The 25,966-nt window shown below is 46.6% G+C and overlaps 2 protein-coding genes across 2 annotated transcripts in view; both read right to left on the bottom strand.

Annotated features, from left to right (window-relative positions):
• Window positions 1-1,160: 1,160 nt before the first annotated feature.
• On the bottom strand, window positions 1,161-16,556 carry LOC142802786 (high-affinity choline transporter 1-like). The gene is made up of 6 exons (XM_075887828.1): window positions 16,313-16,556; window positions 10,641-10,748; window positions 9,019-9,174; window positions 7,257-7,405; window positions 5,130-5,276; window positions 1,161-1,361 (listed from the first exon to the last, which is right to left on the bottom strand). Exons 1-6 carry the CDS (start codon window positions 16,554-16,556, stop codon window positions 1,161-1,163), a joined length of 1,005 nt encoding a protein of 334 aa, XP_075743943.1.
• A 947-nt stretch (window positions 16,557-17,503) lies between these two features.
• The window catches only part of Rbp (RIMS binding protein), a 419,392-nt gene continuing 410,929 nt past the window's right edge, over window positions 17,504-25,966 (bottom strand). Inside the window, exon 33 of the mRNA XM_075889336.1 lies at window positions 17,504-18,835. Within this exon, the coding sequence (XP_075745451.1) occupies window positions 18,759-18,835 (77 nt within the window). The 3' untranslated portion in view covers window positions 17,504-18,758. The remainder of the gene's footprint in view (window positions 18,836-25,966) is intronic.

Here is a 25,966-nt window from a genome sequence, read left to right as displayed (position 1 = left end):
ACGGCTACGCATTGTTCCTATCGGTGAAATTTTCCGAGCATGAAACTTATTCACTTTGGTGCATGCGAAGGCAGTTTCTATTCAAAGAAAACTTGGATGACGCTTGAGGATGATGCCTTCAAGAGTAAAACGCGACAGCGCAATCGAGCTTCATGTGTGTCGCCCTCATCAGTTGCTATAGCGTGACTTCGCTTCTCGGTGGATGATTCAACTATGCCGCTAGGAAACGAGCGTTAGCAAGTGTAACATTCGCCGTTTCAAATATTTCGAAGTACAGTTGTGAAGTGCCCACTATCCCATAATTCTTCCTTTTGCGAATTAAGAAAGTGGCCACTACGCGTCGGTAAGGTGAACTCAAGCCTACGTAGCTGTTTGAATTCGCGTGTGCGCTTTGTAATGATCGAATGAGTGTGCCTTTCAAACACCCACCCGTTGCGCAATACCTGGCGCGATTTTACGCTGCTGCCACACAACACTATATGCGTTAAGAAATCTCGTCTAATAACACGATATTTGCAAAGTTTTCCTGAAGCAGTTTCAAGCAATTACCTGAGTGTTTGGTGTAGAGCATCTGCTTGCTACGTAAAAATGCTTGGATTCGATTTGCAGTCGACCTGCTTCTTGATATATTTATTTATTCATAGATATCTCGAATTTTCACTTATGTACAACCCTGTTTTTCGCTCAGAACCAACAACGCCGACGCAGGTACCAGAATTTCAGCGATACAAGCTCTTCAACGCTATCGTGTTAATATTTAAAGTACAGTGTTTATACTGCGCATTTGAAGACTGATGTAGAAAGTGGCATATGTGTTGTACTTGTAATAGACGAGCACTAAAGTTGGAGTTAGACTTATTTGTAGTACGGCCGGTGGCCTCTAAAAACGTCGTCTATATAGGATCGTTTCTTTACATTCCTATCTACACATAACCTGCCACCGCCGATGTTAAATTGGTAGAATATACGTAGCGCGAATTCAACATTCAATTTCTCGCATCATTTGCCCTCGGGATTATCCAGCACTACATTTTGATCGAAAATTCAAATGTAACGTTGATGTAACGGCGGGTTCCAATTTTCGGAGTTCCTTCATGCATTTAGGGAACTTGCGACGGGAACTCGTTCTGAAATTAAGAAGAACGCGCACAACACTGCTCTTAGGCGAATGCATAAAGAAACGTGTGAATTTGTGAAGCTTTCGTGTGGCCCCACTCGGAACTGTACTCACTGGCGCGCTTGGCGGTGGAACCGATTAGTATTGGCGGCACTGCGAACATCAGGCATCCCACCGCCGACACGTAGGACATCATCTGAGCGTCGAACACGGTGGAAGAGCTGAGCACGCGCTGAAAGTAGACCTGTGGACGTGTACGTAAAGAAGGCAACGTCGATCATGCGGAGATTTATTCTTGCTATCTCAGTCCATATTAAGAGAGAGAGAGAGAGAGGAGAAGAGAGTGAGCGAAAAGCGATTTTAAAGGGGCCCTGCAACACTTTTTGAGCTTGCTCAGAAAACGCTGCCGATCAGTAATAGAGGCTCCCGACAACACGCGAGCCAAATATTATAGCATAGCACACGGCCTGGAATTCACAATAAAATTTTTGAAGTCAGCTAAAAATTGCTTTCTCTTTTCTCGACAAATGGCGGAATATGCCCAAAAATCACTCGTAGTAAGCGCATTTATCAGCCATTGGCTGATTTGAACATGGTGCACTCACTCGTTATAGAGATTGCCGCGAGAGGCCGCGACTTGTGCACGGCGATCACACACAAAAAAAGCGGCATATTCGAAGAAAGAAAAAGAAAAAAGTGCTCAAGGTCACGAGACGGGTGTGACATGTTTTTGTGGCCCTGCCGTCCCTGCCAAGGAGGATTTAAAAAATTGCTGGAGTGGAGATGATTGCGCAGAAGTGAAGCCGTTCCTCTGGCAAGATGGCGGTTGTGGCGGCCATCTTACTAGGGGCATGATAAAGTATCACCGTTCAGAGATTAAAAACGAAGCGTTTCCCTCGCACGCCCAACGAGTTTAATGTGGGAACTTTTTCGGGTCACATAGTGCTCCAAGTGCGTTTTACAGTTACTAGTTTTCCTTAGTGAGCCTGCAGTTGGAGGCAAATCTCTTTGAAGATTCAGTCATCCATACTCGTTTCTGCGTGTTATTTCGTCGGGAACAACCATCTTTTAATTTGGAACTAACGTAGCATTTACATAAAATATCAAAGCCACTTGATCTTTAAGTGGGCACTATCAGAAAAGAACATGTTTCCGCCATCTTGGCAGTGGCAAAAGGTGGCTTCACTTCTGCTGGCAAGGCATTGCGGGAGCTTCCACTCCAGCAATTTTTCTTTAATCCTCCTTGGTCCCTGCTTGCTTAGCTTCCAGTGCTTTCGTCGGGACGAGAGAAGAGAGAACGCGATTAGAGCATGCGACAAACCTTTGCAACTCCACTCGCACTGGACGGATTCTTAAAATTTTTGCGGCGTTGAACTCGTGAGCCAATAAGATTTTCCAGTGAATTCATTCCGTGGTTACTTGAAAAATCGTTTCAGGGCCCCTTTCTTTGAGCTAGAACGGAAAGAACATAGTCGTTCATCTATAATGCACTCTCTAACCCCCCCCCTCCTCCTCTTTTTTAGAGCGTTGTAATAATAATAATGCTTGGGCTTTTACGTCCCAAAGCAATGACATGATTATAGAGACGCCGTTGGGGAGGGCTCCGGAAAATTTGACCATCTGGCGCTCTTGAACGTGTACTGACATCACACAGCGCATGGACGTCTACCATTTCACCGCTACATCGAAATGCGACCGGTATCGAACTCGTGACCTTCGGGTTTTTGAGAGTTCTGGATTTCCACGTATGCGACTCTCTTTAAAGAATTTGCGCGAGCTCCCATTTGGGAGTCATTGTACCTTCTTCTGAGAGTCGCGTGACCCGCAGGAGAGTTATCATGTCTCTGTAAAGAGAGTTATACGTGTCACATCAGTATTCAACAGAAACGGTAACATATGCATTTTTTTTTAATTTTTAGAGTGTAGCACCACGAAGGTGCAGAGCACCTTCCTTAAGACCACATTCTCAAACGCCTGTTTGGCTTTGTCAGACGTTACTATAGAACGAGATCTTCTAGGGTTTGCCAATAGCAGGGTGAGGCACGCACAGAATTTTGACATAATGTCTACAGTGAGTGGACTAACCTAAGTCTACAGGAGAATATGTGCGCTGCTGTCATAATTGAAATTGTCTAGATGCACCGGTTGATTGCTCTCGCTCTTTTACTCGACATCAAACGCTCTTGCGAACAAAATGAAGTTAATTGTACTAGTGCATATATATGGCCAGTTTTAATCCGGAAAGATGAACGTCCTCACAAATTTTACGGGAAATGCTGATGTAAGGACTATCCACAGGCGATGCCTTATAGTAAACACCGGCTTTTACTTTCTGGTAAGTTATATACATATCAGTTTGACTCGAGGCATTGAAGTTAGCGAAGAAACCAATGCACGCGATGGTTAAAACCGTTCATTTAGAGGACAGAACATGACCGAATTCTGATGATTAGTGCTGGAGTTGTTTCTTTTTCTCTGCCTACAAGCATCAAAGAACAAAAGCTTAGAGTGGACACCAACTCACACGATAATTACCGATTTAAACGGCTAGAGCCTCGAGGCCTTGTGGCTGGAGCTAACATGCCGAAATATTAGGTTGCAACTGAGTATATAGATGTGTCCTTCTACTCTAATGGTGCATGCCCGGAAAGAGCAAATTGTGGCCTTTGTTTTAACGTGAAAGCCTTAATGACTCATCAAAGGGAAATGACCACCATCACCGTATTCGTCAACACAGACGGTATCAAAAGTCGTCGTCACGTCATTAGAGATTTCGATTCATACAAGATTTATTTGCTAGAACCGCAAAATATATACTTTGGCAGTATCTGACAAAAAAGAGAAAATACGAAACAAAGAAAACATAATTCACCTAACAACAGCATAATCATCGTCATAACGCACCATGAACAACACGTGTGCCAACGTTCTAAAGAAAATCTATTTCTTTTTGTGATAGCGCAATCGAAGAAGTTTAGCTGTTTTCTTTGTTTTGCATTTTCTCTTTTTGCCAGATACTGCCCAAGTATATATTGTGCGGTTCTAGCAAATAAATCTTGTTGTAAGTCAGTGCCGCTGTCTTTCTCCTTCTTCGATTCATACATTAGTTAGTCGTACAGGCGCCACAGATTGCCAAAATTGGAGACGTCGTTATGACGTATATGATGACGTAATCACATGACATCATCACCTGGTCAAAGTTGGGCCGATCGTGGAGGGGCAATGCAGAAGCACGAGAGGTACGAAAAGCTTCAGTGTGTGTCGGGGTGGGGTAAATGCAATCGATAGAGAAGAAGAAGAAGGCGGATTTCGCCTTCGAACCATCTTAGGTGAAAGCTGTTCGAGGTATAGCGCATCCAGGACGGGGCAGAGAAGAAGACACAGAGCACGTACACGGCGCTAACTTTCAACAATGCCATCTTAGTTGAAAACATAAGAGACCTTGTGAATGTTTCGTTGTCTTGAGCCATAAGTGAATTCATTTTTGAATTTAGAACTCTCCTAAACAAAATAAAAAGGAAAGAACACACAAGATAAACCCCTTATGCATTCGCCTATGCCGAAAGTGGAAGCCATCTCCTACTTCAATAAGTATATAGATCTCCCCCACCCTCCCACTGAATGTTTCTGCCCCTATCGTGATTTTGCACGGCCTCTGAGATCGGCCCACCTTTGACTAAGCGTCATGCAATGACGTCATCAGGTGACGTCATTATTTTGGCGTCGTAATAATTTTTTGTGCATACCTCTTGTTGACGCTGACGCGGCGGACAGTCAATTTTAGTATGTGATGTGGTGTCTAAGCCTTTCGCCTTAATAAACAACAACGACCACAGGACTCGTTTAGCGAACGCGCAACAACACAATACGAACACGGCAGGCAGTGTAGCAACATCGTGCAATGAGCGACAAGCGAGTAAACGTCGACGGCGTTGTTTTTTTTATTATAAGCCTCTTGTCTCCGACTCCCTTTGTCACTGCTGTTTCTAATTTATCGTGCCTACAGCCTTACCTGCCACGGTAGGCCGCCGTACACAAGCGAGAAGAGACGATCCACCATCTCCGGTATTGAGTGCAGCGCCGCTTCGCTGCTTGCATCAGCCATCGCCACCTCGTTGTTCGCAAATTTGGTAGTCATGCAGAACGGTACACATACCCACTGCACCATCGACGAGAAAAACAACAGGTGAATAGCTTTTGGTATAGAGATAATTTTTCAGAATACGTTGCTCGGACCAAATACACACAGTAGCGAAACCTCCTCCCATTCTTGTGGGCACACATCTACGAGTAGCTAAAAGGAATACATGCTTCGTTTTAAACAGCGGAGCCTTTTAAGATAGAGGCAAAACCATTGATGTCTACACTAAACTCGGCTAGTATGCGCCGCCGAAAGCAAGTATGCGGCTCGCATCATAGTATAGTATGGTAAAGTATAGTATAAGAATACAAGGGGAAAGGGAAGTGAAATCGATTAGAAGTGTGGTGAGGGCGAGGAGGATGGAAAGGAGGAAGACGTTAAAGCATGGCGTAGCCTTGTATATTACTGTACATTGGGATCCAATAGGCACGGTGTGCACGTATCTTTGGCTGGACTGTGTCCGCGTGTCAGCCGCGTTGACCGGATGCCAGAAGAAGCACACCAGACCTTATGTGAAGATACGCGACGGGTGTTGTATATGAAATACCTCTGTCGCGTGGGAAGACGTATGCGGGCCGAACTAGACGCTGTGTCTACGATCGATCGATTGATTGATTGATTGATATGTTGGGTTTAACGTCCCAAAACTACCATATGATTATGAGAGACGCCGTAGTGGAGGGCTCCGGAAATTTCGACCACCTGGGGTTCTTTAACGTGCACCCAAATCTGAGAACACGGGCCTACAACATTTCCGCCTCCATCTGAAATGCAGCCACCGACGCCAGGATTTGAACCCGCGCACTGCGGGTCAGCAACCGAGTACCTTAGCCACTAGACCACCACGGCGGGGCGTGTCTACGATCGAGGTCGGGAGCATGAATTATTTTTGAAGAATAAAGAAAATGAACGATGTACAGCCTGCGGTTGTGCGCCTCGGTTTCGCGAGATCAAGACAGTAGGCAGAAGCAACGACACATTAGCGCGAATGTTTCCTTGTAGGGATTTCATATTAAGAAGAGCGGCACCGGTTGCGTTCGTGATAACGTCTGTTTCACTTTACCAAAATGAACAGCAGCTTCTTGACACGCCAGTGTGATCAGTGTTTACCGATTTCGATGCATCCGTGCTGAGAGAGCTGTAATCTGGTGGCTTGTTCTTTCGAATTAGGATTTGAAGTTTAGCGCCCGACCTTTCTGCCCCCTCCAACTTCTTTGCCTGATCTGTGTTTTTTCCATGTTTGCACTGCTGTGTACCCCATTGAGTAATCAGAGGGTGAGGAGGAGACAAAAGAAGAAATGAGAATGGAGAAGAATATGAAGAAAGAAAGAATGATAAAATGAAGAACGATATAGTAAGATGACGCCGAGTAAAATAAGAGAAGAAGCAATAATAATGAACAAAAATGAAGAAAAAACTTAATATGCGTTCACAAAATCCATGGCGGCGCTTGCTTGCTAGCTGCACTGTCTACTCAGTTTGCACAGGCGTGGAACTGGCTTTAGTTATAGGGACGAAGCACCTAAGGGTCGGCGTGTCATGTTGTCGTTATGGTCAATGATAAATGGGTATGCGCCACAAAAATTGGGCAAACCACTAGCAGTCTACTAACAATGAAGACGACAACATTTAGCCTAACAAACAGACGACGACTTCTCAGAATTTAATAGCAATATTTACCAGAAATATGTTAAATTTCATCTTGGAATTGGTTTCAAATGCCAAGGTTCCTCTTGTAAGGCATACAAAATAGCACGTTTCCGTGTGTAACACGAAGACAACGGCAAAATTAGCGATGATGGGCAGTGAGAGACAGAACAAAGACACTTTACTACGAGAAACACCAACGCACGCTGATTGCTTTGCACCATCACAAGGTTTCACGTTCGCCTGTGGAACGTTAGACGGTCGAACTGAAACGCCTTTGCCTACACGCTTCGCTGCTCGCCAGTTTTTTCATGAGGATCTTTGAGCCGCACGTTGCACCGTTACGCTCACCAATCCGACGAACGCCGCAAAAAAGTGGAAGGCGTCCGTGCTGACGACCGTGGGCAGGCCTCCGAGACAAGTGCACAGTGCGACGATCAGCGAGGAGAGAACGATGACCATTGAGCCACTCAAGCCGGCGACCACCTCCGCCGCTTGACCTGCACACGACGACCACGTAGAGACGAGTCGAGAATAGACTCGAAACAATTACGACGGAGGTGCACCAAAGCGTTGAAACAGTTTAGTGACGTCATCAACAGTCGGGTGCAACTTTAGAAAACGGCCGCATCTGCGATTTCAAGACGAGTTCACACCAGCCTGCACCGATGAGAGTTCCATCTGATGCATTCAATGATGCCTTATAGAGTTCAAAGAGAGGGACAAAGGCGCTAGTTCTGTCGCCCCTCTTTTTCCATGTATTTTAATTGCTGTGGCATTGCTAAATGTACTGAACCAGCTTGCTCAAAAGTATGCGCTAGGCTGGCCGGAGCTACTCACGGGAGATGTGCATGGCTAAGAACATGAGCGGTAATTTCTTTAGTCTCGGAAGTGACCTACTGCCGCGCCTCGGTCATCAGGGTTTCTTAAGCTGTATCTGACTGCAGGCAACGCGAACGACGTGAATGTCAGCAAGAGGCACCAAATATTGTATTCTCAGACGTACTTTACAGTGTTAATTCCTCAGAAATTGGCGGAACTCAACTTGTGACAGCACCATCAGCATCAAGAGTATTCGAACGACAAAAACAAATACTGAGCTAGAAGTACCGGAAGCGCAGTAGCGATCGTTAAGGAGAAGGAGATGTGCTTAAGCACACCGGTATTTATGCTCACCGCGGCTGAGGCCAGTTTCCCCGGGGCCAATTAGTGCGCGTCAACGTCGCTGTTCCAAAGCACAGCCCCTTCACTTCCCGCTATCTTGTCAAATCTCGTCTATCTTATAATACCCCCCCCCCCCCCCTCCTCTCAGCCTGCATGCAGCGCGTTTCTCAACAGTGCACAACAGTCGGTAATTTGCGCCACGCACATTTTTAACGGAACAACATTAGCACAAGTGACCGGCGGACGGAGCCGCGAAATTGCGACACGTGGTGCTGTTGCTCGCGAGCACACCGATACCGAGATTGCCAAGCACATTCCTTTTCGAAAGCATGCAGGGATGGCCGGTGGAAAGCTGTCTATTTATCAGTTGGCCCGTCCGAAAGCCCAAATTTTAAGAAATGCTTGTTCATTGCTTATCGGCAGATGTGGTTACACACATTTATTATTTTTTCCTTTGTTGCTGGATTTGTCAGTAGCCGTATCTTTATTGCTTAGGTTCCGATAAAAAAGTGTTCAAGTGTTTTCGCCGACCACCCCTGCCTTGTAAAATGGAATGTGCTTGGCACTCTCGATAAGGACGTGCTTAGTAAAAACAGCGCAGCGTGTCGAAGCCTTGCCGTTCCGGCCGTCGGCCTCTTGTGTCAATCGTTTTCAGTTGCGACTGAACGTCCACTTGTCTTTGTCATTATTTCGTCTTGTAACTGCTGTACAAAACGCACTTAAACATTACCGTCAGAACCAAGGAGAGCTAGGGCCGCACAGTTCTGATAAAGAGGAAAAGAAACTATCGATGGTTTTCGCGTGTGGTGTCGGGACAGCAAGTATAGAGCGAGGTTCAAAAGGGGGACAACAACAAGCTTTAAACCTGCTCTGTCTATCAGGTTACAATGGCGGATCGTACGAAACCCACGCGTTTGTATATGTAAGTTTTGTGCGCTCGGTATCTCACCCAGTGCCGCATAAACCGAGGCCGACCAGAACAGTTCCCCGGCCAACGCCGGCAGGCACAACAGCGGGCCTATCCAGCGGCCGTACAGCTGCTGGAAAGGGTCCAGCATGGTCAGAGAGCGTGTCGCACGCATCTTGTGCGAGAAGAATAGGCCACCTGCACAAAAGCAACGCCATTTATGTATACGGGGATTTGAAAGAAACGCGAGTTCCCCCCTGTACATACGTATATAAAGACGTAAATATAGTACATATTATATGAAGGCTATAAAAAGACACCAGTACATATAACGTACGTAAAGAGATGTAAGCGTACATATTATTTAGGCGCATATGTACACAAAATATGCTAGAGTGGCTCCTTATTGCGTTGCGGATGACTATTGGCTTTCATTTAGGATACAACCACTTGTAAGCATGTTACCTGTCATTGCGGTGATGCCGATGCAGAGCGGAACACTCCTGTTCGAGAGCAGCAGCTTGAAAAGCAATGCGGTACAGCGGCGAATGTAGATGTCGCACTGCTCGCGTTTCTTTCAACCACTATAGCACGTGTGTTGGCTACCTGTAACTTAATGTGTTGGAGGCCGAATACGCACGCCTTTCGCTAATCTTGGGAAAGGGGGGACGCGAACGGAGGTTTTCGAGACTGAATTCAGTACGATATTTCACCTCAACTAAATGTTCTTGCTCGGAGCATGCGTTATCTCTGCAGCTTCCGGCTACAAAACGATTTGATTGATTGATTTGTGGGGTTTAACGTCCCAAAACCACCATTTGATTATGAGAGACGCCGTAGTGGAGGACTCCGGAAATTTTGACCACCTGGGGTTCTTTAACGTGCACCCAAATCTGAGTACACGGGCCTACAACATTTCCGCCTCCATCGGAAATGCAGCCGCCGCAGCCGGGAATCGAACCCGTGACCTGCGGGTCAGCAGCCGAGTACCTTAGCCACTAGACCACCGCGGCGGGGCTGGCTACAAAACGAATGGACAACAGCCTTACCATATTCGACATAAGTATGTCATGCTCTTTGGTTATTTTTACAATCCTGCAGCAAGCTCGATGTAACAAGTGATCAATTTGAGGTGTAGCGACGTATCACCTGTTTAATATTTTTAAAACTTCCACATTCCACATTCCTTATGATTAAGACATTAGGATAACTGACCTGGTGGTAGTGAGAATCATGTCAGTACATCATCTTCGTCACTTTTTCAACATGCGCTCTCTCTCAATTTGGTGCGATCATATACAAGCTCTTCGCCGTATGCTACCCCATTTACGGATCACTGCAAATGCGTTATTCGAAATCCAGCAAGGTGGCGGAAGAGTTATGAAAGCGATAGCTGACTACTACCCATCTCCAACCCACAAATAAGTGGCAGAGAATCATGATTACTCCTTTCATAACCCTTCCGACAACATGCGGGATTACGCAAGTCTTTCAAAATGTCCTGCGTTGAGTTGTCGACCAATTCGCTCCTACACTGCCAGTTTCTATTTCATCGAGAAATTGGTGGAGAGGGCAACCCGGACAGATCTTCGTCCCGATTTCAATCCCCGGACCACGGACTAGAAGTCCCCGGAACAGAGACCAGGGTTATCACCGTGACTCACCAAATATCAGGCTTATCGTGTAGCCAATAGGGACTTGGGTGCTGAGCAGGCCATGCACATAGACGGCCTCGGCTGTGCCGCTGAAGAAGCCTCCTCCGACCCACGTCACTGTTGAATAGGTAAAAGCCAGAAATCGCACGATGAATAACAAGTTACGTATATAGCGATATTCCCAAATTAACACACGCGAGAAATAGTTGGCTAGTTGGTTTATGGGTATATCGTTTCAAACTTAGGCGGGCGCAGAGTTCCACATTAGGGAGAGAGGGTGGTGGCAAAGGTTCATCGCAGTGCACCCCGCCTCCTTTGGTGAAATTCAAATGAAGCGTTTAAAATAAATAAATGAATAAATAATTAATTAAATATAAAGAAAGTGAAGCAATTGCGTGCTACTCACAATTGCCCGCCTTCGGTCCCTGGCATTCTGTGCGCAAAGATAGAGATAACACATTTCTTTGAATAAATTGAGGAAGGGAACTTCGAGGACCCGTTTATTTGACACAACCATGATCGATTGCAACATATTGGGCTTTCGGTCTCTGTTACATCGTGCATAATGAATAGCACAGCATAAACGGAGACATCTTGTTTATCTCCTCTTCTTCCTTCTCCCCCGTGGCGGCCACCGAGCGCGTGCCACCGCACAGCGCTGTAGTCGGTAGCGACGCCTTATACCACATATCCCCTCTTGCAAAAAAAAAAAAAAATAAAATAAAATAAAAATAAATGGTAGAAACACACAAAACTGTTTTTGTCTACTTCCTAACGAAGTCCTTCAATTTCTTTGGGGTCTTCTTTTTACGCTTGCTTTTCCTTGCAGGCGCATTAAATCCTGGACTGGTCAAAGCTTGCGTGCCGTCTGGTGGAGATGATACGGGGTCTGCCCTTTCATGACCATCCGCTCTTGATGTGTCCCATTGGGGCGCACTAGATGACCGATCAGATGCAGGGGACCAGTTCATAAGGGCAGCGGTTTCAGGCTGTAATGCATGAGAAGACCGATTAAATGCAGGTGTCCAGTTCATAACAGCAGGGGTGCCCGATTTCATTTTGTTGACCGCTCCGGGGTGAACTGCGATTAACTTAGATGCGTTCCACACACGCCCATCGTCCAAAAGGTACGAGGCCGGTCCCCGTTTTCCAATGATCTTCTTGGGCGCGGAAAATTGTGAAGACAGCTTACCGTGAGCTGCAGTTGTCTTAACGCGCACGTAATCACCAACGACGAAACTGGGTTCCTTGGCTCCACGTTTTTCATCGGTGTAGCTCTTCGAGATCATTTGCTTCTTTTTGACATGCTCTCGTAGCTGTTCAATCGCCCTTGACGGGTCCGTGCTGAAGCATCTGTCGGGCAATCCCAATATGTCAAGTCTGGTGCGAGGTTGGCGTCGATGAAGAAGAACAGCGGGTGTCGCACCAGTAGTCGCGTGAGGCGTACAGCGATATACTTGCAGGTAATCAAGCATGGCTGTTCGTACGTCACGACGTTCAAGCAGGGCTAGTTGAATGTACGACTTCAGCACCCTATTGAATCTCTCCACCAAGCCGTTAGCTTGTGGGTAATACACGGAAGAGTTGTAGTGCGTTATTCCACGCTCCGTGAGAAACTCGTCAAAGCTTGCTGAAGAGAACTGTGGTCCATGATCGGATACAATACTACGTGGGTAGCCTTCTCGCGCAAAAAGTTCAAGTAAAAACTTCTTCACTGTAGACGTGGTCGCATCTCGCACGAACGCCACTTCAGGCCACTTGCTATAATAGTCAATAACAGTAATCGCAAAACGGCAGTCGGCCGAAGCTTGCGTGAAAGGTCCCACAATGTCGATGGCAATTTTTTCCCACGCCGCGTCAGGAAGAGGAACAGGTTGCAGTGGCGCTGGAAAGGTACGTGCGGACTTGTCACAAGACTGGCAAATCACGCATGTGCGCACCAGTTCTTCAATGTGACTATCCATGCATGGCCACCAATAGGACTCTCTCAGGCGAGCTTTGGTACGACTAATGCCTGGATGTGACTCGTGGGCCAGATCCATAAGGCGGCGTGTCAACGTTGCAGGCACGACAATCCTGTCACCCCGGCATAGGATATCACTTACAACAGAGAGTTCAGCCTTCACGTAAAAGTAAGGTAGCAATTCTTTTGACAGTGATTTCTTGTCAGGCCAAGAAGTAGTCGTGAAGTGCTTAACTTCACAGATAATCTGATCATTGGCACTTGCTTCTTGAAGTTCTGGCATGGTAACTACGGGAGACAACAAACAGATAAATTCCTCTTCTGGTGCATCGCGGATTAAACTCTGGACGGGTAGCCTGGAGAGAGCGTCAGCCACGACGTTTTCGCTACCTTTCCTGTATTCGACGGTATAGTTGTAGCAGAGCAACCGTGAGGACCAGCGCGCAATCCTTAATGGTCGGTGACCGGTGCCTTTCGTCGAAAGAAGCGTAACCAGCGCTGCGTGATCCGTTCGTAAGATGAAAGGTCGTCCCCATAGATAAACGTGCCAGTGTTCGCAAGCCCAAACACAGGCAAGGGCCTCACGTTCGCCGACTGAGTATTTCCGCTCATGCGGTTGAAGTGTGCGGGAGGCGAATGCGACAGTTTGCAGTGAGGTCCCGTTGTCTTGCTGAAGTACTGCACCTAATCCATATCCTGAAGCATCAGTTGTAACGAACACAGGCAAGTGAGGATCGAAAAGATGAAGCACTTCGCAAGATGTGAGCAGAGATTTCAGGCGCTCCAAACTGCTCTGTGCTGCCGCACTCCAAACGAAAGAGGCTTGTCCTCGTAGCAAGGCGCGCATTGGCTCGACAACATCCGAAAAATGAGGAATGAACTTGGAATAGAAGCCTGCAAGCCCCAGTAGCGAGCGGAGTTCGTTAATATTTGTAGGTGATGGTGCCTTTGTTATCGCCTCAATGGATGACATCAACGGAAATAATCCTTTGGCGCTCACAACGTGACCTAGAAAAGTCAACTCTGCCACGTCAAAGACACACTTGTTGTTGAGCCGGAGGCCAGCATCAGAAAGACGTTGCAATACAGCGCGCAAGTTTCCCAAATGGTCCTCTCGGGATCGCCCATACACGATGATGTCATCAATGTAAAATAGGACACATTTGCACCCTTTCAAGATCATGTGCATCATTTTCTGGAACGCTGATGGCGCCGACGCCAGTCCGAAGCAAACCCTCTTGAAGCGAAATAGTCCATCGTGAGTGATGAACGTGGTAAGGTCACGGCTCTCTAAACTGAGCGGTAACTGGTGATATGCAGAAGCTAAGTCTAGCTTCGAGAAACGCTGTGCCCCAGCCAGGCTGTTCAGGAGCTCCTCAGTTTGTGGCAAAGGAAAACTGTCTACTACCACAGCTTTGTTTGGCTCCCGTAAGTCAACACACATGCGAATCGAGCCGTCTTTTTTTCTGGCTACGACAATAGGGGAGACCCACTCAGAAGAGTCGACACGCTCAATGATGCCCTGAGCTTCTAATTTCTGAACTTCTGCCGAGACTTGCTCGCGAATGACAAGTGGCAGTCGTCTCAGTTTGCTGGCCACCGGTTGTACAGACGCGCGAACTCTGACCTTGTGAGTGAAACCTCTCACAGTTCCCAGCTCTTTTGCAAATAGGTGCTCAAACTCAGAACGTAATTCTGGAGGTAGCACCGGAGTTTCTTGCGTCATTAGAAGACACCTGAGCGGTGACCCTTGGATCTTCATATCCAGAGCAGCGATGCCGTCTAATCCCAGAATGGTCGTTCCCCCAGGCACAACGTGTAGTAGAACAGAAGTGCATCGGCCGTGAAATGAGGCAGTAGCAATGAAGCATCCTTGTATAGGAATTGCTGCCTTTGAATAATCGAGAAGCTGGACGGATGTAGACTTCAGTGGATACGCTTTAGAAAAATAGCGTTGGTAAAGTTCTTCGGCCAGGATCGAAACCGATGATCCTGTATCGATCAAAAATGGTACAGAAATTCCTTCTATTTCCAACGCTGCGTAAATTCCCTTCTTACGGCTCCAGATCTGACAAACACTTAAATGGTCGTCTGGATCAGCTGTATCGTTACCTTCCGCTACATGCTGAACATTCTTCTCAAACTTCCGCAATGACTTGCACACCTTTTCAAGATGGCCAATTTTCTCACATTGTCGACACCTATGTGCTTTGGCCTTGCACAGAGAGCTATTTGCAAGGTGTGCCGTAGAACCACAACGATAACATATTTGCTCTTTCGGAGATATGCGACTTTGACCGTGCATGTTATAGCAAGTACATGTGCTACAATGCCGTTCTCTGTGATTTGAAGTATCTTTTACACGATGAACTTGCAAGTCATTTTGTGCAAGTTCTCTTGCTTCATTAGTCGCTTGATCATGCTGTTTGGCAATGGTAAGAGCCTTAGAAAGCGTGAGAGACTCTTCCAGCAGAAGGCGTTCACGTAAGTATCCACTTGTGGTTTTCTCTATGAGCTGGTCGCGTATCATGTCGTCCGTTAGATCACCGAAATTGCATGCTCCTACAAGACTTCTCAGCGCGGTGACGTAATCAGCCGCAGTCTCACCTGGGGCCTGCGTACGTTGACGGAAACGGTGACGCGCTGCAGTGACGTTCAACGTGGTTTTGAAGTGACCTTCCAGCGTCGCGATGGCGCGGTCGAACACATCAGGACTAGGGGACGTCAGTGTACCTGCCGCAGCGCTCGCAGGCACGAGGCACGGGTCGTCAGTAGTCGTCAGAGTCTGGAAGATACGTTGTCCTTCCAAGCCCAAGCAGTTGAGCAGGATCGCCTTCCGACGAATGGCAGGTAGGTCGAAGGCGCCCGAAGCAACCATGTAATTCTTGAAAGCCTGGATCCATTGCTCCCATGGAATGTCCGGGTGTCCAGGTGACGACAGGAACGGAGGTGGCGGCTGTAGCCCCGAAATACTCATCGTAGAAGATGGTAGGCAATAAACGAGGGCACAGATGAGGTTCAGGCCGGTAGCACATGGGCTGGTGAATCCTCGTCGCCAAAATATGTTACATCGTGCATAATGAATAGCACAGCATAAACGGAGACATCTTGTTTATCTCCTCTTCTTCCTTCTCCCCCGTGGCGGCCACCGAGCGCGTGCCACCGCACAGCGCTGTAGTCGGTAGCGACGCCTTATACCACAGTCTCCATTATCGTAAATATATAACTTGCACGAATGTAGCTCTTGTTTTTTAAAGTACGATGCCACACTTCCTACTAAGTAAAAGTATGGGCCGCCTTTGCACTCCCCCTCCCCCTTCCCCAAGTAGGTGATTAAAGGGGGCGGCCGCCTCCCTTTTAATTAACTAAGGGGGAGGGGGCACAGCACAAAACCATCTTTCACGCGTAGGGTAAACGTGCGTCGTCGATGTAAGCATATATATAGGCATATTTACAATCACTAACTGTTCATGTTAATTAAGTTCGTGTTTCGTGCACGCTCTTCCTTTGTTTAGTTTTTCTACTGGGTTGTTACTATTGCTTTTCTGGCAGTCGTTTAGATCTAGCAGTCGTTTAGATCACAGTGCACCTTCCATATTGTACCATCTTGATTTCATCTTTTTATATTTGTCTCCAGTCATGTTTTACCATGTATCGCCCCCTCCCCCTTACATAATGCTCCAATTAGGAGCCTGTAAGGTATTGTGAATAAAAATACCTGTCATTGACGAGACGCCGAGGCAAAGCGGAACGCTCCTGTTCGCGAGCATCAGCCTGATGAAGCCGGGGCTCAGTGATTCGTCGTAGGGGCTGCCGTATCGCAGGTGATCGAGTTTCGCTGCTCTTTTCGTCCCTCGTCGGCTGGACCAAGCGGAGAGACCCACGAGGACGCCAAAGTAGGCGGCCAGGACGACCACGGCTACCATGTTAACCTCCATGGCGTCCAATTTCTTCTTCTTCATCACCTTACACCGACAGTGGCGCCGATGTTCATGCAAAGCAGTGGCAAATACCCACAATGACAGAAGAAGAACATAATGTTAAATGAAGAAAACGGAGAAATCGGCCAGGAAGCCTCACTGGAGCCAATCTCGACAATAAGAAGTTACGATCACCAGATTTCGGTGCTGGTGTGATGATGTCACCCCTCTGCCTGTTATGCAGATACTTATATAACATTGAACATTACTTGTTGCGATGTGGCAGATGTTCAAATATTAGAACACGAGTTCTCATTACTCCGCTTTTATAAGCAGGCTTGACCTTGACGGGAAAAATATTTTAAGCTTTGTCATGTATAATTTCCACAACCAAAAGAGCACCATTTTTATGTTGTCATAAAAATATTCGTTATCAAATGCGGTAATGTTTAACTAATTTCTTCAAAATTGTTCCCATAAGGTCAATACGGCAGTCCTGATTAAAAATTTTAGTCTTAATTTTTAGTGTTATGTATTAGTCCCATTCTTTATTTTTTAAACATATATTGTGCAAAAAACCTTTAAAACTTTGAATTGCGCATTCTCCGCCAATTCCTTTGAGTGGGTGCGTGTCATGGGTTTAAAGAAAAATAAACAAGCACACAGAGTTCGTCAAGTACGTTTTCCCTTCTTTTTGTTATCAATATTTATTATTTATGCCTAAAAGTTCATACAATCAATTCATGGCCTATTCCTGAGTGGTTATGGGTTATAATATATGCATCATCATCATGATGTTCATCATCATTATGAGTGTCTTAGCCTGCCACACCACATGGAGGTAACTTTAAATAAAAAAGTGAAAGAATGCATAAGGAAGAGAGTGCACGATGATGTGATGACCAGTGACTATGTTATAGTTTAATGAGTCACTGTACAGACACCGCTGTGCGGGGACGGGCACTACGCACAAAAGTTTCTACACCGCATAGTACATCTTTTAAAAACAAACATCTAAACCTATCTCGCCTAATATGCACTTCTAACTGCTTTAGATATGGTCTACGTTTCGAAGCACCCGAAAGATCGTACCCTCCGGAAAGGGCCAGAAGTACAGACTACCTATGATGGAGGTGTGTGCCAGTCTTATTTGTTTATTTATTTGATTTGGTTACACAGATAGACAAGGACGCAGAGGAAAGAGGGAGAGAGCAAGCTCACAATTGCCACCTGGAGGGGCACAACGCCTGCTCACTCTTTCGGGAGGAGGGAAGAAAGAGAGGAAACAAAGATTGTCGTTACGTGTTAATCCATCTTGGTAGGAATCGCAGAAACTATTGCACGGAACACACAACACAAGCGCTCATTGAGTTACGTATTGAAGGCACGCGCACAGGATGTTGTTGATCGGACATCGGCAATCGAGGGCCGATAGGACGAAGAAAAAAATACTAGGAAGAGCAAAGCCACGGTGATGACTGAGTCGTCATAAAGTTGTAGTAGTCATAGCATTGGTATTCGTAGTGGCAGAAATAACAGTAGTGATAGTACTTAGTGGTGGTGGAGCAGGTATATAGGGGTAGTATTAATAGTACGCGGTTGTTCACGCGCGTTAATTGTGTCGAATTACCATGGCAGCAGATACAGATCACCTTTTTTTGATATGAGGGGAGCAGTCATGTTCCAATGGCAGTTCGGGAGCTTGAATGGTGTGTTTTAGTGACGTATTGAGAACAACCGCAGAATGCGGATCGCTCCGTGAAGCAAGAACTGTTACTCTGCCGAAATCGGCGGATTTTACCGCAAGTTCGCCTAACGTAGTCTGTGCGCCCGCTTTTCAGCCCGTACCGGCTGGATGTCTGAAATCGTGGGCAGCCATGTACGATCAGAAAAAACGCGCGACATCCAAAGGCGGTAGTTATGTCCACTCAAATTCTAGACACGCGTCGATCGGAGCCAAGCAAAACAAAACTCTGGCACTTAAATTCTCTTTATTACTGAGCAAAGTACTTTTTAGTTCTAGAAAAAAAAAATCTATCCAATTTATCGTCTCGTGTTGCTGTCAAGTATTTCTCGACTCACTGACTACTAAGGCATACGCTACCAAGCGTGAAATTCACGGTTGTAACAAGTACGGTTTCCTTCAATTTTGCTTGAAATTCTTGAATTTCAAGTACGGCAGCGTACTTCTACCGACGACGGCTGGCGTCAAAGTAGACGCATACTCCGGCCCTGGACCAAATGCTACTCGGTCTGGCTGTGTTGCAAAACATGCCGGTGCCACAGACCTTGTCGTACGTCAGGCAAGTCTCCCCGGGGCCCTGCAAAAGCACAAACGTTTGAAAAAATCGCGATTTTCGGACGTCATAACCACAACCGGTTATATATGTAGCATCAAACATCTCTGATTGTTAGACATACGCTATTAGAGATGTAATGATAACTGTTGGGGTTTTACGTCCCAAAACCACGACATGATTACGAGGGTCGCCATGGAGGAGGAATCCAGAAATTTCGACCATCCGCAGCGTATCTGTGTTTGCAACTAAGTACAAGGCACAACCAGCATTTCGCTCTATCCAAATGTGCGCGCCTCGGCCGAAATTCCATCCCACCGCCATCGGCTCAGTCCTCGAGTGCCTTCGCCACTAGACCATAGCGACGAGTGGCATTAGAGACCGAATAAGTCGTTTTTTTTTTTCGTAGAAATTAACGTCGCAAAGCGACTCGGAATACGACTCGCCACCGTGGTCCAGTGGTGCTGGACTGCTGACCCTGAGGTGGCGGGGTCGAATCCCGGCCCGCGTTTTTGATGGAAGCAGAAATGCTTGAGGCTCATGTACTGTTAGATGTCCGTGCACGTTGCAGAACACCTGACGATTGAAAGTTTCGGAATCCTCCACTACGGAATCTCTCATAGTCATATCGTGGTTTCGGGCGTTAAACTTCAACAGTTATTATTATTATTATTATTATTATTATTATTATTATTATTATTATTACAGTAAACTCTTACATCTACGAACGTTGGCTTAGTGAACGTTTCAGAATAACAAACATTTAAAAAATGCCAGGCAGTCTTTCCATGTGTTCTATCAAGAATATTTTGGTTAAGAGAATTCAGAGTAGTAATCATTTCAGTTCCGGGACGAACTCTTTCTTTTTTGACCTGGGTTTATTTTTTAGATTAAATTAATGAAGTATAAAGCTCCGCAGCACTGCCGCAGCCGATGCGAGCCGCCCTCGATTGTCCATCCATGGGCGACCAGAGACTACTATATCACTGATGGCGCTCACTAACAAAGGGGGATCGGCGAATAACCGGGAGGCAGGATCTTCGAAGGAGCACGGACACGAAATTTCGAAGGCGAGACGATGAGTGAGACCTTCTCTAGAGACATACACAACATGTACGTAATATCGAGAGCAAGTATAGCTTAGAACATATTTAAAATCAATGTTAAAGTGCGTGCCGCGAGACTGAGCGAGATGCTGAGCCACTCGTGACGCTGACATTAACGCGGGGGCAATGTAAACAAACCTACGTCACGAGTTTGTGATGCCTATCGGCTTGGCACGCGCCCTGAGGTTGCGCTATCGGCGATTTACTCCTCGGTGTGCGCGGCTGTCAGTGCGCGGCACGCTCTCGCGCTCTGCGTCACAGTTTTACGTGGTCACGTGGCCGTATTTGTTTACCTTGCTGCCGGAACTGCTCCTGCCCATCTCGGTGCTCTTTGAAACCAAAACTGCGACTGTGCGCACTAAACATGTCTCTAAATGGCCATCGCACACTCGCGAAAATAAGATTTCCAGCCTTGATGATAAGCTAACTATTGCAACAACAACAACAACAACAACAACAACAACAACAACAACAACAACAACAACAACAACAACAACAACAACAACAACAACAACAACAACAACAACAACAACAACAACAACAACAACAACAACAACAACAACAACAACAAGGTGCAAAAGTTTTTGTGTCAGTGTCCCTTTAAGGCGGAGGGCTATGGATCTGAAAGATATAATGGAAATTTATCCCACAAAATAAAATGATAATGAGTGAAAATGCTGCACGAGTACACATGGGTTCAGAGCCAAATATAATAATGAATAGGAATATACTAAAATAGCAATCATTTTGCTTGCGTTATGTAAGCAAATACAGCAGCGCGTACTGCGACGAAGAAGTTGTAATGGCTTAGGCAGATTCCAATCCTGTATCTCTATAGCTGAGGACGTGATGTATGAAAAATTTGCGAGACTTCGTGTTACACTACGAAGCTGTGCCTGCATCAGGCGGTGCGCGGAAACGTAGCCTGTCTGGGGGAGCTTTGTCTCTTTTCAAGTTTTAATGACGCCAGTCCAAATGAAGGTTAGAAAACTCTTTTCTGGATGAATTGCATTGCACACATTTAACTTCACATGTATTAACGTAGTGAAATACTCTTCGAAATGAAAGAAATACGCAAGTGAACTGTTTTTGTGTTCTTTGAAGTTCACCGTTTCATTATTATTATTATTATTATTATTATTATTACTATTATTATTATTATTATTATTATTATTATTATTATTATTATTATTATTATTATTATTATTATTATTATTATTATTATTATTATTATCAAGATATGAATAATGCTGTTGCAGGAGACTTCCGGATAATTTGAATCATCTGCACTTCTTTGACATGTATTGACAGCGTGCTGTAGACGAGCCCGGATCTCGATGCTACATTTCGGCGGTCGAATTGCGATGGAGGAGAAGTCAAGTTTAGAAACATCACTTCCGTCGACATGCGATTGCCACAGCCGAGACGGGACACGGGCCTTGGGGTGCAGTAGCCACGAACGCCGTAACCACGGGGACACCGTGGTCGCTCGAGGGAGAATGGAAATGCCGAAGCCTCAGAGCAGTCGCGATCGTCAAGCTTTGGTTGACTAACAGCGCCAAATCGGTTCGACAAGCCCAGGGATACGCGGCGAATAGTCGCAGCCGGTGTTCAAGATTATTCCGGGAGTTTAGCTTTTAACTTTCGACGGAGTAACTTTCACCGAACCCATGGTTCTTCAGCGCGCACCTGGCGTATATAGAAACGGTTGATTGCCCCGCCGTGGTGGTCTAGTGGCTAAGGTACTCGGCTGCTGACCCGCAGGGCGCGGGTTCAAATCCCGGCTGCGGCGGCTGCATTTTTGATGGAGGTGGAAATGTTGTAGGCCCGTGTGCTCAGATTTGGGTGCACGTTAAAGAACCCCAGGTGGTCGAAATTTACGGAGCCCTCCACTACGGCGTCTCTCATAATCATATTGTGGTTTTGGGAAGTTAAACCCCACAAATCAATCAGAAACGGTTGATTCTGAATTTCGACCCTTTCGCAAGCAGCCACCGTGCCCGAGAATGGAATTCCCAGGCGATATCGCGAAACGACGCCTGAAGCTTTATTCTATTAGCACCTCTTCTATCTAGAGCCCCCCTTCCCCATTCCCCATTCCCATGGTGGTCTAGTGGCTCAGGAACTCGGCTGCTGGCGCTCAGATCGCGGGATCGAATCCCGGCTGCGGCGGCTGCATTTTCTATGGATGCGCAAATGCTGTAGGCCTGTGTGCTCAGATTTAGGTGCACGTTAAAGAACCTCAGGTGGCCGAAATTTCCGGAGCCCTCCACTACAGCGTCTCTCATATTCATATGGTGGTTTTGGGACGTCACACCCCACATATCGATCAGTCAATCTTCTATCTAGAAAAAAAAAAGAAGACAATTTTAATCTAGTGTTATCACCACTCGCAGTCAGATAATCTCGTTGATAACTCGGAGAGACGGTCGCTCTGGCCATTGGTCAAGCGCGAAAAGCATGAAAATCATGGGCACGGAAACCAATGTCAGAACTGCTCGTTCCAACTCGCCTAACACCCTTGTTAAATAGTCAAGTACACCGCGGTTACGACCAACAATGGTTAACCGCGTTGAACCGCGGTTATCGTCGACCACGGTTAGCACATATGTTACGCAGACCAAGAGCGCCCTCTGCTAGAGCGGCTAAGCCATCCTCCGCGGACGCCGCTATTTCGTCGGTTAACCGCCGAATCGAGGCTGCGAAGCTCGGTTTGATTACAAGCGCGGTTAGCGGTGCATACCCAAGTCTCGCGTGCCTTATAACATAAATGAACCGCGGGTACATCAACTGCGGTTTAGGCTGCCCGAGTAACGACGGTATTAGTACATTCCTCGTTGGTTGGGAGAGAATCGTACCGACGCCGGCCGGCAATGACACTCACCCTCGCACAGACTAAGCAGCAGCCATTTTTTCCCAGGCCGTACGGGCAGTCGGAGGCTTTGACCTGGGCGCAGAGCACCTTGTCGCACATCTTGGCGTCGCCCCGGCACCTGTGCTGTCGGGAATGCGTTCAAGGTACGACCGATGGAAGGACATAACCATAGATTCACCCAGACGCCAACGTCCACAGACCAGAATATGGTATTGACCTCGAGGACACACCGTGGCTCCACCTATACGTGATGACGTTACTCATAGGATGCCGGGTTGACTTTGTCAGCTAGAACACCGTATTGCCGGCGCTTTTGCGGTGGACACCGTGCGTGATTCCCTTTGTTTTGAAGCTCATTGTTGAGAGAAGCGGTAAGACCTGATAATACGGGCAAGCAAACTACGAATAGACGCCCCCGGTGGCACTCTCGTGTCTAATTTGAATCGTAAAATTGTGCTAAGAACCCGTTTAGCCATGGGGGACAATGCAAGTGGTGTCGCGAAAGCAAAGCTGCCGTATTCCACAATTACTATCCTATCTGTGACGTCAAAACGATAGCAGCGCTGGCCTCACTAGTGGAGGCCCTCGCGGCCACTGCCACATTGCCACACGTGCTTCTTTATTTCTCTTTTCATGTTACTACCCAACTACAATGTAACTTATGCCTTGCGCAATGCGCACCCGAATGACTATAGGAACTATCTAGGTAGTTTCGCAACCTTTCGACAAGAGTATACGTGCACCACGTGAGAATTCTAGTTCCAAAACTTACGCGGCTGCTATAGCTATAACAGCGGAATCTCCGATGATACCTCTATAAAAGCCGACGTGCTTGACCGCTTGTCAGTTTTATCAACGACCGACGCTGCAGTATGTACGCCGATATTAGTGTACCGCGTGTATTTGTTGCTGTGATTTGAATTTACATTGCCCGGCCACAAGTTCGGCCAAATAAATAGTTCCATTTTGAGCATGGCGACAGCTGCCTTCTTAACGTCGCAGTCACGTGATAATATTGACGGCGGAATTCAGCTTTCATCGTAACCAATAAAAGTGATCTCACGTGAAGCCTATTTGTAAGAATACTTGCCAGCAAAAAGCGCAGATGGCGGCGCATTGCGATACACACAGCTCAGTCGCAAGACGTGCAGTTGGCCGCGATCTTGAGTAACGCGTCTTCCAGTGCCACGCAAAACTTTTAAATAGCCTTGAATATTTCCTATAGAAATCTTTCAAATAAATGTCGAACAATGGCCGCACGTTTCTAATTCATCAAGATGCCTGTCTCTGATATGTATTGCTAGCATTATTAATATTAAACAGCGTTAACTACAGCCGCACTGTTTATAACTGCAAAACCAACAATGCCGATGGTAGTGTAATGACAGCGTTCTTGTGCTAGGCATTTTTACGACCCAGCCTTCCCTCTAAGAGTGTGTACAATAATTTTGACCGCGCACGCCCATTAAGAGTGTGAGAGCTTGGTTATGCACCCAAAATTTGATGCTAAAATTTGCAATCGCACTTCCTCACATAGCATGCTGGCGCACACAAGGTGGTGACTGTAGTCCTAAAACAATGACAAAAACATGGGAGTGCGTGTGCCGGTGCCGTAAACATTGTAACCTTTTCTTTGTTCCCGCATCTTTCTTACTGCCAATGTCCCCCTGGCGCTCAAAGATGTTGAATCAGAGTTCGGCCATCTCATGAGCAGGACACCGCTGTATACCGTATGAAATCATATTTGCAGCATTTAGCAAACGAAAGCTTCCAGCATCTAAAACGTTGAAATAAAATTTGTAATAGTAAACAACTTTATTGAATAAAGTATGAGTGCATACCTTGAAAATTGTCCAACGAGAAGTAGCGCTATGGTGCAGCCGAGACGCATTTTCACTCCGAGCTGCCGCTAGCGGTGATTCGAAATTAGTGGCACACATGAATAAGCCAATACTTCGACATCTTGAAACAGCTGGAGGCATTTAGTTTCACAAACGCCCCGTGCGGGTTATCATTTTGTGCAGCTGTGCTGCGAAAGCACGGGTCTGATTAAAAGCAGCGATCTACTTGAAGAAGCAGACCGGCCGCTCTATTCAAAATAGTGCGCGCTGGGCTCGACCGAGGTGAACACTTCTCATATAGCACAGTCGAGCAGCCGAATTCTTTCATTTATCCAGCTACCGCGAAAGTGAATAGGAGACTATGAGAAGAAATGAACGGGTGTTGTATGCAGGCATCGCTAACTGTTCGTGCCATGAAAGAGATTCGCTAAATGAAGATTACAGCTGTGGGTAAAGCTTGTTTCTCCTCGCCTTCAGCGTGAATACGAGTTAAAGAAAACTTTCAGTTCGCACTTTTTAGCACAGCACGCAACGATCGGCACACAGCCAACCAACCTCGTTAAGCTCACACCTAGTATTTGAACGCAAGTCTAGCAAACTTGTAGCGATTGATGACTTAGCGATTTATTCGCAGTATTCACTTCGCGGAGCACGGCATGCGACATATAGTACACCAGAGCCACTTTTGGTTGCATTTACAGAAACTCCAGCGAGGGTCTTGCTCCTATGCCTTTTTTATTTATCGAATAGGTGCGCAGTAGAGCATTCTTCTGGCTATAGGACGAGGTCATCATGGTGGTGGTGGTGGCACCACCACCTGGCTATAGGACGTGGTCATCACGTCCACCCGGTACAATATATTGGTCACATCGTTCAATCGCGGCCACTACTTTTGTACTCCATTCAACAACACCTGCCCTCTACGGTCGGTCACGTGAGCCCCTTTCCTTCCCGTCTCAGGAGACGTCTCCTTTCCACCCGGTCACATGACCCAAGAAGGTTTACAGGACCTATTTTAGCAAATGCCGGACGGCGTCTGTCCATGGTTCGCTAAGTCAGATCTGCTGTAAGAGAAAAAAAAAGCAGGGTAACGGGCAGATCCCCGACAGACATACAAGCAGGAAAACTTTATTGGCAAGTGTGTTTGGATACCCCCTCCGGATCCAGGACCACCACGCATTCTCGCACCATGTCTACATAGCCACGCCTTTCTCCGCTATAACATCGGCAGCACGAGTCACCGCAGCAAGCTGCAACGCCGGATCCCCAGACACAAGCAAGACCTCCAGCTTGAGACAGCAGGCTGTCCCAGCAGGGCAACCAAATAAGTTAC

The sequence above is a fragment of the Rhipicephalus microplus genome, chromosome 3 (genome assembly GCF_043290135.1).
Source record: "Rhipicephalus microplus isolate Deutch F79 chromosome 3, USDA_Rmic, whole genome shotgun sequence".
Classification (NCBI taxonomy): Eukaryota; Metazoa; Arthropoda; class Arachnida; order Ixodida; family Ixodidae; genus Rhipicephalus; species Rhipicephalus microplus.
The sequence above is the reverse complement of the archived record's forward strand: the minus strand, read 5'-3'. Positions and strand labels throughout refer to the sequence as shown.